Source organism: Artibeus jamaicensis, unplaced genomic scaffold, assembly GCF_021234435.1.
Source record: "Artibeus jamaicensis isolate MK-2021 breed Jamaican fruit bat unplaced genomic scaffold, CSHL_Jam_final contig_3275, whole genome shotgun sequence".
NCBI classification, from domain to species: Eukaryota; Metazoa; Chordata; class Mammalia; order Chiroptera; family Phyllostomidae; genus Artibeus; species Artibeus jamaicensis.
This window is the reverse complement of record NW_026521773.1, coordinates 186431-201535: the sequence shown is the minus strand read 5'-3', so window position 1 is coordinate 201535 and position 15105 is coordinate 186431. Positions and strand designations below refer to the sequence as shown.

Genomic DNA, 15105 nt, shown 5'->3' with positions numbered 1-15105 from the left:
CATAATTAGAAATGCTGTCCCTATTCCAAAGTAATAAAGGAATTTACACATTTTTTAAATTACTGGGTTTCATTTTCCCACCTTTAGACCTCTGATTAATGAATTATATGTGAGTATTTTATTCTCATGTATAGTATAAAGTACAGATCTTAATTAGCCTTTTATAAACGGCCATCTACCTGTGTCAATACCATTTGTTCGAAAATCTAATTTTCTCCCATTGACTTGTGATGCCACCTTTATCATACATCACATTTTCATATGTAGTTAGCCCACTTATTGGTTTTTATATTTTTCATTAGTTTTTACGTTATTCGTGTACCACTGCTACACTGTTTATTGATGTACATTACATAATAGGTTTTAATATTTGGCAGGGCTGCCTTCCCTCCCCAGTTGTTCTTTTTGTGGGTTTTGCTGGGTAGGCTTAATTGTTTATTTTTACATAAATTTTAGTTTCCACCTTGCAACTCTGGAAAAAATCACTGGTGTTTTGTTAGGGAGAATTGACATCTTTATGATGTCAGTTATTTTATACAAGAACTTATGACATTTTTTTATTAAGTCTACCTTTTTTTGTCCTTTTAGAGTGCTTTAAAATTTTTATTTAAAAAATGAAAGAATATAATATAATAAAAACAAAAAATGAAAAAATATAATATAATGAGCCCCTGTACTATTATTTTGCTTTAACAGTGAGCAATATTTTTAATAGCTGGACTGCTTGACTTAACAATTGGGGTTTAGTTCTTGACTCAGTTTATCTGACTTCAAGAGGCAGTGTTGCTCCAGTTGCTATGACAGAAGAGTTTCTAGGTCAAAGCATTTCTAATTATCACCCAGAATACAAGAAATGTTTTAAAAGATAAAGAGCTATCAATGATCTTTTGGCTGTTTCAGAGTAATTTTAAACAACTAAACTAAATCCTTTTCCTGTCGAAATATAGTATATAAAAGTTAAAAATCATTCCAAATTTAGAATGAACATATGTCAAAAGATTTTATTTTTTTGTTCATTAAGTAATGATGGAAACAGTAAGATGATAAAACTGGTTCTCAGTTTTGAGGGACTTTTGAGGTTATATAGTTTGTCCTTTAATGAAAAAATTTTTAGAAAAAATTGGTAGGTTAGAAAGAAACTGATTAATATCCTATAGGTAACCTTTGGGTTATCTTTTCTAAGATATCTATCTTTTCTATTGGACAGAAATCATTTGCATATCTACTGGACACAAATCTGCAGGTTAATATGTAACTTCATAGAATCTGGATCCTTAATTAGTAGTAAGTAGCTAAGTCAAAGTTGGTTATTTAGAAAGCTAAATAATCCTTGGGTGGGCATGTTAAAACAAAGTCGGTACACTGTATAAAAACAGACAGGTTTAACACTTCTGTATTAAACACTGCTTCTGGATGATATGAAAGGACATGTTACCATCATTATCTAGGCCTTCCAGAGTTGGGGTAATATTTCTTAAGAACCCAAATGAACATTCAGAGTATAAAATCTACTCTGCCTGGTATTTCTGCACCTAATGAACTTCTAATTTCCCTCACTGTCTCTTTCTGTATTTTTATTTTAGGTGTGTATGTCTTTGTGGTGTAGCCACATTTCTAGTTGTCTCTGTCTTTTCCTACAGTTCTGCTTTTCCCTGCTGCTCTGTATGTTCACTCTTCCTTCCAGCTCCTTGAACTGGCTGTAATATGGAATGTTAAGATATATAAATACTGTACTGTTAAAGTTTTATACTTCCTCTTCTTAATTTTTAACTTAGGTCCATTTAAACTGTTACATATATGTTTACCTCAAAATAAAACTAAACTATGAACAAATTTTAGTTCCCAAAATTTTGTGGATTCTGTTAATCTTTTTTCTGCCACTCATCTCTCCTCCTACCCCCCAGTTGTAGCTTTCAGTTAAAGTTTTATATATTATTTTAAGTTGTGAAGGAGTGGGGAAAAACATGGAAATATGACTGCTTTCTTAGTCCTAAACTTTGTTTCAGAATATCTTAAAACATTTTTTTGGTGTAGAGTTTTAAAAGGGAAACCTTGAAGGACACCTTAAAGTAATTTGGAAGATACACAATGGTTAACTTTTTAGTTCACACTTAACTAAATATTGGTTGGATGTTTGATGATACAGTCTTAAGACAGTAAATAAAATTTCAGAACTGGAGTCCTGCTTGCTAAACACCATATTTTCCTAAGTGTTTTAAAGTACAAAATATATAGTTTTCTATTTAGAAAAGGTTACATTTAGTATAGATATTTAAAGTAATACTTTTTATTCTCACATCCTTTATGAAGTCAGAAGTAGAGCTCAATTAGGACTTCCAGTCAAGATGGTGGCATAGTAAATATGGCTCTCCTTGTCCAACCACATCAAAATTACAACTAAACTATAGAGCATCCATCAGAAATTGAACTGAATGAAAGTCCTCCAAGTATGGAATTAAAGAAGAATCAAACTATCGAATTACAAAAGAAACTACACTAAGACTTATAGGAGGGGTGGAGACTCAGAACAGGCTTGTCCCGTACCCATGTGTGGTAGATAAAAATCAGGAGGGATATCTCAGGAGCAAGGATTGAGTACTTAACTTGGGTTATAGGGGAGGCTATGCCACTGGGCTCTACAGGATACTTACCATAGCAGGCCACTGTGCCAGGCCTGAGAGACATAGCAGCTCTGCCTAATACATAAAAACAAACACAGGGAGGCTGCCAAAATGAGAAGACAAAGAAACATGGCCAAAATGAAATAACACAACAAAACTCCAGAAAGAGAGCTAAACTAAATAGAGGAAAGCAATCTGTAAGATGCAGAGTTCATAATACTCAAGGAACTTAGTAAGGACCTCAACAGCATAAAAAATCCATTCAGAAACAAAGGTTACAGTAATCGAAATAAAGAACAATGTAAAGAATACCAACAGTAGAGTGGATGAAGCCAATAATCTAATCAGTGATATAGACTATAAGGAAATAAGAAACAGCCAATCAGAACAGCAACAAGAAAGAATCTAAAACAAAGAGGGTATTGTAAGAATCCTCTGGCACAGTTTCAAGTATACTGACATTTGCATCATGAGGGTGTTGGAAAGAGAAGAGAAAGAGCAAGAAATTGGAAACCTATTTGAAAAAATAATGAAAGAAAAATTCCCTAACTTGGTGAAGGAAATAGATATGCAAGCCCAGGAAGTACACAGTGTTCCAAACAAAATGAATGCAAAGAGGCCCACTCCAAGACACATAATAATTAAAATGCCAAATGTTAGGGAATCTAAAGGCAGCAACAGAAAAACAGTGAGTTACCTGCAAAGGGAGCTCCCATAAGGCTGTCAGCTGAATTTTCAAAGGAAACTTTGCAGGCTAAAGGGATTGGCAAGAAGTATTCAAAGTGCTGAAATGCAAGGACCTACAACCAAGATTACCCAGCAAAGTTATTGAAGGACTGATAAAGAGCTTCCCAGACCAGAAAAAGCTAAAGGAGATCATCACCACCAAACCGGTATTACATGACATATTACAGGGTCTTCTTTAAGAAGAAAAAGAAGATTTAAAAATATGAACAAAATATGGCAATAAGTACATATCTATTAACAGTTGATTCTAAAAAGAAACAAAAAAACAAGTAGAATAGAAATAATCATAGATGCAGAGAACATTTCAGTGGTTACCAAATGGGAGAGGAGTTGGGAGGATAGGCAAAAAAGGTAAAGCGATTAAGAATTGCCAATTGGTAGTTACAGAATAGCCATGGGGATGCAAAGTACAGCACAAGTAGTAGAGTAGCCAGAGAACACATGCACGACCCATGGCCATGGACATGTATGGGGATTGCTTGAGTGAGTGGGGTGGGGCTTGGTAAAGGGGGCAAAAAAAAAAAAAACCCCTGGGGCAACTGTAATAGCATAATCAATAAAGTATAATTTTTTAAAAAGGTAGTACTGTATTAAAGAATTGTACTGCTTCATAAAATAACATTTTTTCATCTTCAAGATAAAGCAAAAGGAGAGAAAGAGCAATACTGACACATTATATGAAGTTGTGTGCTTGGAAAGTGAATCAGAAAGAGAGAGGAGGAAAACTACAGCCAGCCCCTCGATCCGCCTGCCACAGTCCGGATCTCAGAGCTCAATGATACCATCTCCTCCAGAAGATGATGAAGAAGAAGGTAAATTGAAGGGAGGGTTTCAGTTGTGTTTTGGGGTGGAGGACAGTTTTGTTAGGGAATTGATAATGTGACATAACATTTGCAATTCTTTCAGTAAATACTCATAAAAGTCTACTATATGGGAGATCAAAAAAAGATTACCATATTTCGCCACATGTGATGGGCTCCTGTGTATATTGCACACCCATGTTTTTGACCCAAACTTTCAGGAGAAAAATCTTCCATTTTAATTTTTCAATTCAAATATTTATTCATTTATTCATTTATTTATTTATTTATATTTAAGAACTTGTTTTTGTATTATAAATTAATTTTAGCATTAATGTTTGAACATATGGATATTATTGCTTTCTATTAACACTTTTAATGCATGAGCATAAATGAAAATTAAAAGCATTTACATAGATACGGAATTAGTACTGTCCATGTATAATGCGCATCTTATTTTTCCCTCAAAAATTTGGGCAAAACTACATTGTACATGGCAAAATTTGGGCAAAACTACATTGTGCAGTCACTTGGGACCTTCTTTAACATAGTTGTAATCAAGTTTGACAAAGCAAGACTTATATTTAGTTCTTTTTTAAAGAATCAGTCTAGCACTAACTTGATGTATTAGCACATTTGTAGAGTAAAATTTACACAGTTTTCACTTGGATGTTTCATCTCATTGGCTCATTTTATAGGGACAAGTTCACTTGCCAGAAGTGGCTTCCACTTATGACCCTCTCACAAAATGTACAATTTATTTTAATATACAAATTGATACTTACACATCACTGAGTTTTTACACTGATGAACGTTAGGAATCAACCAGTTGGGTTTTTTCCTCTTTTTAAATCGTTATATCTAGGAACTAATCCTTCAATCTGTGGATCTCTATTAACAGATACTACATAGCAGGGAGAAAAGGAGCAGAGGGAAAGTGAAGATTTGGGAAGCATTTTCTAGTTTGCAATTTTGTGCCAAGGCTTTATTTCTAAGGGTGGAAAAGATGATTATGCTAGAAGGTCGTATGAAGTATGTATGTGTGGAAGGTTCCCAGAAGTGTTCTGGAAACAGAGGAGAACCCATTTTCCATTGTGGGGAGAGTGGTGTGGGGCGTATAAAGGTTAGTTTTTGAGCTGGGACTTGTAAAGTTCAGGGAGAATTCAGCAGGGCTGTCTGGGCTGGTTTAGGCACTCCTGGCTAACAGAGTACTACAATAACAATGACAGAGAGGTGGCAGGAGTGATTGATTGAGTTAAAAGAAATAACAGCCATTTTATATGTACTTTTTTCAAGTTTAGAGCAAGCTCTAAATTCCTACTTCCCGTTATTCTCTGTAATTTCCGCTTTTCCTATGACCGATCAACTTAGGATCATTTATTAGTAATATTAATGGCCACCAATTACTAGATACTTAATGTGTGGTAGGCAGGTATTTTGTTTACAAAATAAAATAATACCCTTTATATAATCCTCACAAAAACCCTAAAAAGTAGGATTCATTATTATTCTAATTTTGCACATAAGGAAATGGAATCTCAGAAAAGTGTATTTGCCTGTGGTCACACAGCTAGAAAATAGGGAGGATTTATTTATTCATGTCTAAGCATTAAAGGTCTAGGTTCTGTTGTTACCACTTTTATGCATTTAGTTCACATAAAGCATTTTAAAGTGCAAAGAAAGCACATGTATTGTTTTTGGAGAAGTCAGAGACAACTTGGTCTCCCTGCAGAGCTTGTTCAAGTCATGTGTTAAAACTGGGAAAAGTGGACTTGTTCCTGCTACCTAAGATTATGTGCACTGTTTGACTGTGGGTCTTCAGACTTGGCAAAACAAGTAAAAGTTTACAGAACTCTCTTCCACTTAGCCTCAGCAATAAAACAGACCACCAAAAAATTGAGAAAGACACTATTATGAGAACAGTGAATGTTCAGATCTTCACAATAGAGATTTTGAAGAGCATCTACCAGTTACAAAGAAATTTGGGCCCAGCTAAACGATAGCATTAGGACAGACATCTAGTTATAGTATATACTGAATAGCAGGCATAGATATATTTTTTAATGATTTTATTTATTTATTTTTAGAGAGGGGAAGGGAGGGAGAAAGAGAGGGAGAGAAACATAAATGTGTGGTTACCTCTGGTGCACCCTCATCCCAACTGTAGACTTGGCCCACAACCCAGGCATGTGCCCTAGACTGGGAATCAAACTGGTGACCCCTAGTTTGCAGGCCAGCACTCAATCCACAAAGCCACACCAGCCAGGGGAGATTTTTAAATACAACTGAGGGGATTCAGGAGGCCTATACTTACTATTAATTAGGGAGCCATAAGGACTGAAGGCATCATGGGAGAATCAGGGAACACCAGAGCACAAGCTCTGTGCAGGAAGAGAGTGTTCTTTTTTGCCCAACATATTTTCCCTCGTGTATAATACAATTTCTGGTATGTGATACCATGCTAACTGGGGCTGGAGAAGACTGTAGCCATGCCATCTTTTAAGTCCCTCTAATCCAGTCAGTATACAAACGAGGAAAACAGTCCCATTGTGATCTGTTTGCTCCCTGGAAAGAAATGGCTACAATCCTCTAGAGTGGCTCCTTATTCATAGGGCATTTGTGCTTATAGGGCAGGAAGTCAGCAGTTATAAGGCAAGAGCAGGGGGGTTCAGAAACATCCTGAGACCGAGACTGCCTGCGCACTCCCCACCGTTAAGCGCATGGAGTTCTGGACACAGATTTCAGACTACTCCTATTTAGATCTGTTGAAAGCACCCAAAACAGTAAAAGAATTTTGTAAGATAGATAGGTTTTGTAAGGTAGCTCTTTAAAGGAATTGTCATTTCTTGTAAATTTTAGTACATTTTTGAGGCTGTCTTCCCCGAAAGAGTTGTTGTATATTGACATTTTAATGTGTACAGAATTAGTTAGGTTGTTAGCAAGTAGGACAAATTATGGCAGAATAGTAAAGAATAGTAAAGTAAACAAGTTTATCTTAGTGCCCTCGAGACTTTCTCTTTTTCCTACTCACCCATCCACAGAAGATGTCTCTCATTCAGTGTGACCCCTTCCCTGCCTCACCATCAAAATTGATGATAATGCCCAAGGCAAATAAAAGAAAATTTAATAGAAGATGCTTTAGTAAGTATCATGGATTTCTGAGTCTTAAAAAAAAAAAGACAGTTTGTAATGTATCATCAGGTGTATAAAGCTCTAAAACTTTGTTTAGGCAAGTTAAACCAGGAAGTCTAGAAACAGCATTGGTAGAAAACAAGTGCTATTGTACTCAACCACTGAAAACATAAATTGGTAAAACCATTTTGGAAGGTAGTTAAGTTTCAAAACCCTTAAAAGTATGCTTTTTTTTTTTTTTTAACCCAGGAAGTTCACTTTTGGGCATATACACAGTGAAAGCAACAAGATATGTTCATCCTGATTCTATTTGTATCAAAAAATTGAAAACTCCCCAAGTGTCCAATAAAAGAGGATTGATTAAGGAGATTCTGACTCCTTATTTCCCCCCACTTCCCCTGCACTTTTCAGGGCCTTTCACAGCCTTGACTGGTATCCTTATTTTAATGTCTTCATGTTTTATAATCTTTAAATTCACATTTGAATTTACTTTTCCTAATTACTTGAATTAAATTTGAAATGATGCATTTTAATCCTTTTTAATACTTTTTTGCTTTGTAGTTTAATGTATGCCATTGTTGAAAATTTAGAAAATAATCAAAACATAAAGGAGAGAAAAAACACCTCATGAGAGGAGAAATATAATTCCGTCATGCAGAGGCAGTAATTATTAATATCTTGGCATAGTCCATCCCAAACTTTTCTGTTTTTTTGTTTTTTTTTAAATATTTTATTTATTTATCTTTAGAGGGGAAGGGAAGGAGAGAGGGAGAGAAACATCAATGTATGGTTGCCTTTTGTGCGTCCCCTGCTGGGAACTGGTCTGCAACCCAGGCATGTGCCCTGACTGGGAATTGAACCACGATTGTCCAGTTCGCAGGCCTGCGCTCAACTTTTCTGTTTTTTAACAGGGATTAGATCATAATGAAGATTTAGCTCTTGATGTTTCTATATTGTGTGGTATTTTGCCATATCATTAAGTAAACGAATGTAGAAAAGTAATTACATTGTAAACATGTTTCACAGTGTATTCAGCACATCTCTGCTCTTCTGTTGTTGGGCACTTAAATGGTTTGTAATTTTTTCAGCCGCTGTAAATGCGCCTGCTATATATTTTCATGCATAAAGCCCTTTGCCTTGGAAAAGAAGAGAGAACATATCATATTTTGAGTCCTATCATTTTATAATTAAATGACACTTTCCTTCAGTTGACACAACATGGACTTACATGGAAAGCAAGAGAATGAAAAAGATTTCAGCAACATTCCATATAGGACCATTTTTATTTTCTTGGTATTTATACCTGTATCTTAAAGAAGAGAAATTACGCCTTTCCACTTCCAACACCATCATTCAAATTTGTTGTTTCCGTGTCATTCTTTTGGCTAGCATAGTCACCTCTGTTATCTTTTTGTATTTGTTTTGTTTATGAAAGATAATGATGAACCCCTCTTGAGTGGATCTGGTGATGTATCCAAAGAATGTGCAGAAAAAATTCTTGAAACATGGGGAGAACTGCTATCAAAATGGTAAGTTATAATAGCATAATTCTCCTTTTCACCTGCAGTTCTATTATGTTCAATTTTGGAACCAATAATAGAAACCTAAGTATGAGTTTCTTGTTCTACATTCTGTTTTAGAGGTTTACAAGGGTATTAGTGAAGATCTTAAATCAACATTTAGAATGTCAGAAACCTAATAAATTCTCTTTGCTGCAGAAAATACTTATTTAGAGATGGAGTCCATAATGAGAATAAATAAAGACAGAGGACCTTTATATTGAAGAAGTTAGGAACCACTGACTGGTTAAAATAAGACACAGTAGTTAGACAATACGCAATAATCAGTGAAGTACAGAGGGCATTCACACAACACGTGGAGCCACAGATGAGACCCCAGGTGGGATTTTTCCTGTGTTACTTAAGGTGACAGAGCAGAATGTTATAAACACAGTATATATTAACTGTTCTACCAATTACTTTTCCTACTAATACTTGTAAAATTCAGGAACTTCTATCAGCTTCAGAGATAGCTTGACAAGTGCCCTGACCTTTGTGGTTCAGTTGGCTGGGTGTCATCCCATTAAATGAAAGGTTGCCAGTTGAATTCCCCATCAGGGCACATGCCTGAGTTGCAGGTTCTGTCCCCAGTCCGGTACACGTGAGAAGCAACTGATTAATGTTTCTCACATCAATGTTTCTTCCCCTCTCTCTAAATATAAATAATGTCTTAAGGAGAGCTTGATAACAGTGTTAACAAGCACTGTCCTATGACCAGCAGTTTTTAACTGGTGTGTCACAAGAATTTTTAAAACATGCAGTACCTGCCCTGGCTGGTATGGCTCAGTGGATTGAGTGTCAGCTTGTGAACCAAAGGGTCACTGGTTCAATTCCCAGTCAGGGTACATGACTGGGTTGTGGGCCGAGTCCCCAGTAGCGGGCACACGAGGCAACCACACATTGATGTTTCTCTCCCTCTTTCTCTCTCTTTTTTTCCTTCTCTAAAAATAAAAATCTTTTTTGAAAAAGTACTTTAAAAGAGAAAAGGTCACTAAATTTTTTAAAAATGCAATACCTGACTATTTAGTTAAGGGCACTGACTTCTTTTCTCTCAGATTATCAAATGAAAAAATGACAACAGCCAGTACAACAGTGGCCATCTAGTGTGAATGAATCAGAATTATACTCATTTTTTTTGTTGGGTAGGCAAAAAATTTTGGTGTCCTACAAAATTTTAGTAATTAGTTAATGCATGCCAAGGTTGAAATTCACTGCTGTAGACTGTCAGAAAAGAATACACGACCTTTAGGTATTTATCAGTGAAACCAGAGATACTCCGGTAAGTCAGTTTGATAAGATATTTATGCAGTTTACTTTTTCCTCTGTGTAGGGTGTCAGGATATGCTGAAAAAAATAGCTGAGCTTGAAAGTGATTGCTTTACTTCTCTATTTCAGAGTTTCTGATTACTAAGGTTGTCATATAAGTACCCCATAGGCCTACTACTTTGGGGTTTGATTTTTCTCAAAAGTCTTAACTGTTGAAGCCTTTCACTCTATTCTTAGTAATACTGTGTCTCGGCATTTAAAAAAAACTTCTTGCCCTTAAGGGATAGGACTACAAATGGGCATCATCTGCTCCTAGCACTGTCACAATGCCTTACACTTTTGGTAAAATACTCTTCACATTGGGAAATGTCAGATGTGTCCAAGAATAAATGCAAGCCAAAGCACAGTTTGTCTTTCCATAAGTGGTTTTAATAAAGGAACTCTCCAAAAGCCCCTCAGGGGAATAGTTCTCATTTATTTTTTATATTTTTTTAGCAATCAGGAGACAAACCTGCTGATGTTCTCGTCACAATTATATTTTCAGTTCAGTGACTTCGGAGTGTTTGTACTGCTGCTGGCAGGAATTTTATCTGTATAAAAAGGTTCCTGCTTAAAAATAGAAATGTAATTGAGTCTTGAATGGTTACATAATAGTGTATTCAAAATCATTTAGATATAGCAGTTAGATGCTAGATTTCATTTAATGAACTCACCAGCATTTTATACACCTACTTGGAATTTGTTTTTGTTATCGAGTGTTATTAGTTAATTTATTTAATTGTTATGTCCTTCTTCTGCTCCCTCAGGTATATTAATTGAATTTCCATCAGTCTAAACTGTCTTCAGGGTATTTAAAACTGTTTTTCTGGTTTCAGTCATTTCTTCAGAAATAATAGTACAATTTCTCCTGAATTCAGTCAGGTGTATTTTTTTATCATGATTATGTATGTATTCTGTAGATAGGAGGCATCCCAATATGATGGAGTCATAGAGTCTGGTAGACAAGGCTTCAAAGACTACCTTTCCTACTTCCAAGCTGTATGGTCTCGCCCGGGCTGTCTTGGGCAAGTCACTTAACTCTTCTGTTTCTTTATTTACAACATCCAAGCTTATAAAACTGCCATTCAGAATTACTGTTGATTAAACATAATGGATGTTGTAGTAGTAGTAATTTCTAATGAACTATATGCCAGGCACTGTGCTGCTCTGCACACTGTCTCAGCCCAAGGACTAGTATCCATTTTTACAGATGAGGAAACTAGCTCAGCCATGATGTCAGCAGTTCCAGTTAGCAAATGGCAAGCCCGGAATTTTTAACACCATCAAAGACCATTCCCAAACCTGCTTTATTTCACTCCACATTCAATTTTAGTCATATTGTTAGTAATAATACCTTTGACCTCTGATTTTCTAAATGCATTTTAATGTGACTCTTAGTGGGTAAGAGAACTCATGTCAATACAGAATGATAGCTTAGTTAAAGTTAATGGTATCAGTGACATAAAATTATTCTGAAAATTTTACCAATATAAATTAAGGTAGGTGGGCCTGCGAACCAAAGCATTGTAGTTCAATTCCCAGTCAGGGCACATGCCTGGGTTGCAGGCCAGTTCCCAGCAGGGGACACATGAGAGGCAACCATACATTGGTATTTCTTTCCTTCTCTCCTTCCCTTCCCCTCTAAAGATAAATAAATAAAATCTTTAAAAATTAGGGTTAGCAAATAAAACCCACAGTTAGGTCTATATTTTTCTGTAAAGGGCCAAATTCACATACATTAGACTTTGTGGCCAAACTGCTTCTGTCACAGCTACTCAGCCCTGCGGTTGTAATAGGAAGGCAGTCATAGACAATGCAGGAACAAACAAAAGTGGCTGTTTCAGTGACAATTGACTCATAGAAACAAGTGGTGGGCTGGATTTGGCCTATAAGCTGTAGTGTACCAGTCCTTCAATTAAGTGGCACAACTGCTTTTGTTCTTTCTGCTCTCAGCTCTTCGATTTATGTATGCAGAATCCAGCAGAAGTAAGGCCTGCTTGAGTGTGGTGGATAGGGTAATACTATGGGTGTAATAATTTATAGTTTTAATTTGAACATTTCACCTAAAATGTCATATGGTGTGCTTGAGTGTGATAGTGTTATGTACAGAATTACATGCTTATGATTTTGTAATTTAAGGGGAGGGTGTTATTTGTGCCGGACCCCTGTGCACATGTGCGTGCGTGTGTGTACACACATACATGCATACATATATATTTTTTCCTAAGCAAAGACAACACTCTACTGATTTGTCTATAGCTCTTGCATTAGGGTACTAATGTAACAGAATTAACCATTTAAAAATGTACTGTGCATTATTATGCTACATTTATGGGAACATTTGAGAAAAGTCTCAGACCTTTTCATATTTTGATAGTGGTCATTTTGTGTCAGAAACTTCTGTTTAAATCTGTAGTCACAGGAGGCTTCTGACAGGATAGTTCTCATGTCAGAAGCCTGCTTTGTTGACTCAGTAATGGAGGCTTTCAAAGCACAAAGCAGGTGTGATGCAACAGATAAGAACATTTGTTTGCGGTCTGAGTTGCGGACTGCCTCCGTCATTTAACTGACTTCCCTGAATTTCTCCTTCATTTGTAAAGCTGGAGATACTACTACCACCTACCTCAGATGCTTGTTACAAGGATCAAGTAAGGTTGTACGCAAGAGCACTTTCTATGTTATTACCGACATTTCAAAATAAGCTTAATTTCCCCCATTTTATAGAAGAGATAGATGAAATTCAAATACTTTAACAGCTTCTTTTGATGTTATAATATAGTAGAAACTGTCTTAATGAACATAGTCATTCAGAAAAGTCACTTCAAGGAAGCATTCATAAAAACTGCTAAAAACATTTATTTATATATTATTTTAAATGTTGATTTTAACTTGGAGTGTATAAGTACACAGTTTGCCAATTTTGATTGGGGGCCAAGTGCTTACCTTTGGCTGTGTGCCCACTAATGGGAATTTTGCTTTGTTTATCTTAAATAAGACAACCGTAAAGCTATGGTTTCCAGTTTGGCTTTTTATTTCTTTTTTCTTTTTTTTTTTTTAAGTAGAACAATAGTTTGAAGGTACTTAGGAAGTAGTCAGATTGTAGAATTCTTTCCTCCACCCAGTCTTGTAAAGTTATCTTGGCCATGGCTAATTGAACAACTTTATGGGATTTTTTTTACTAGTATATGACCTTTATTAAGTCTTTGTAAATCATTAATTTAGTTTTCATAAAAACAATACTCTTAGAGAACCCTTCTTTTATGTACTGTGGACTCTGGCTTTATTTTTAGGCATCTCAACTTGAGTGTGAGGCCAAAGCAGTTGTCATCCTTGGTGAGAAGCGGTGTTCCTGAGGCTCTTCGGGGAGAAGTCTGGCAGCTGCTGGCGGGTTGTCACAACAACGACCACCTGGTGGAAAAATACCGAATTCTCATCACAAAGGTAAGGGGATGATTATTCAGCTTCAACATTAATACTCTCAGAGATTTGTTATGAGAAGATCATTGTGGCTGCTTGATTTCCAAGAATTTTTATAATTCCTTTATCTAATATAAGAATAAAACTTGTTATACTGCTAGCCCAAAGTTATTTCTAGTCTTGCCACAAAGGAGGAGAAGGCCTTGGTTTTTCTCCTTTGACTGACTTCGCCCTGGCAAAGGATGTCCTCTACCATTGTGTACCTAAATCCCTCTTCACTGTAATGCCATTCCATTGCATTTTAATTAAATCAGTTGTGCTTTGCAATGTGTGAACACTTTCTTTTGTTTATTTTAATCCCTTTCACATGTCACAGAAATGGACTCTTGCTCTGGAAGGCCCACTTCTAGTTTCTATAGTTGGAAGAACATACCAGTAGTTCTGTTATCTTAAACCATATTTCCTTTTAGTTCATTTCTGTAAAGCGAAGAATTCTCACTTTTTATAGTATTCCTTTTTTAAGTTCATGCATTCCTTAGGGTTTTGCAAGCGAAGTAACAACTATTCCTTGTATAAGCATACAAGAATTTGAAATAATTTTTTGCAAGGTTAGGCAATGCCTTTGTTACTATATTATTGGTTTTAATTTTGGTTTTTGTTTTCTCAAATTCCTGAAATATTTGTATTTAGAAAGCAGTTTTTCCAGTGGTATGCACATCCCAAACCTGGCCTATGAATAAATTTCTCAGAACCCTCAATAATGTATGTGACTTTTTCAATGTGACAGAAAGCGGGGCTTCTTTTTAAAAATCTACTAACATCTTATAAGAGATGAATAGTACCTCTATAAAATTATTTAAAGACCTTTAGATGGGAAGAACAGCATTTGAACATGATACTTAATCTTTTCTTATAGAAAATGACACTAATTTGCTCAGAATATTAGTATTTTTTCTCATCTTATTTCTAGACAGATGTTTTTTCTTTCAAGAACTAATATTCTGATTCCCTCTCTTATGTTGATATAATTGTTTAACCAGCATCTGTTGAGTACCTCTATTACAACCATAATGCTGGAGCGAGGAGGTCAAACACAAAAGCATTAGCTGTCATATGGTAGGCATATTTCATATGATAGTTTGAAAATGCACAGTCGGAGCTATCGAAAATAGTGTTCAAGTCAGCCTAGGAGAACAGGAGAGTCTTTGTGAGAAACAGAGCACTTAAGAAGGGTTCCAGAAGAGAACTCGCAGGTATGGAAGATGGAAGAGCGTTGTGCTCGGAGTATGAATGGAAGATGAGGGTATGGAACTCGGAGCTAGCAGAGCTGCACCTAGTTGATTGGTATACCCTTTATTGGAAAATCGTATTTTGAATGCATAACTCAGTTGTAACCCTAACTTTCTAGTTCCTCTTTTGAAGTCCTTTGAAACGTTGAGCCAATTAAATATTTTTAGTGTGGCTCTTCATACAGATAATTTTAATGACATGGAGTATTCTCCTTTTCTGATCCCATGAAAATGG

The 15105-nt window shown here is 35.8% G+C and overlaps 1 protein-coding gene across 4 annotated transcripts in view; it reads left to right on the top strand.

Annotated features, from left to right (window-relative positions):
• RABGAP1 (RAB GTPase activating protein 1) overlaps window positions 1-15105 on the top strand; it is a 158085-nt gene that overhangs the window by 66061 nt on the left and 76919 nt on the right. For all 4 annotated transcript variants that reach the window (XM_053663738.1, XM_053663739.1, XM_037165002.2 and 1 more), the window contains 3 exons: window positions 4006-4180; window positions 8736-8829; window positions 13455-13605. In XM_053663738.1, coding sequence (XP_053519713.1) covers window positions 4006-4180; window positions 8736-8829; window positions 13455-13605 — 420 coding nt within the window. The remainder of the gene's footprint in view (window positions 1-4005; window positions 4181-8735; window positions 8830-13454; window positions 13606-15105) is intronic.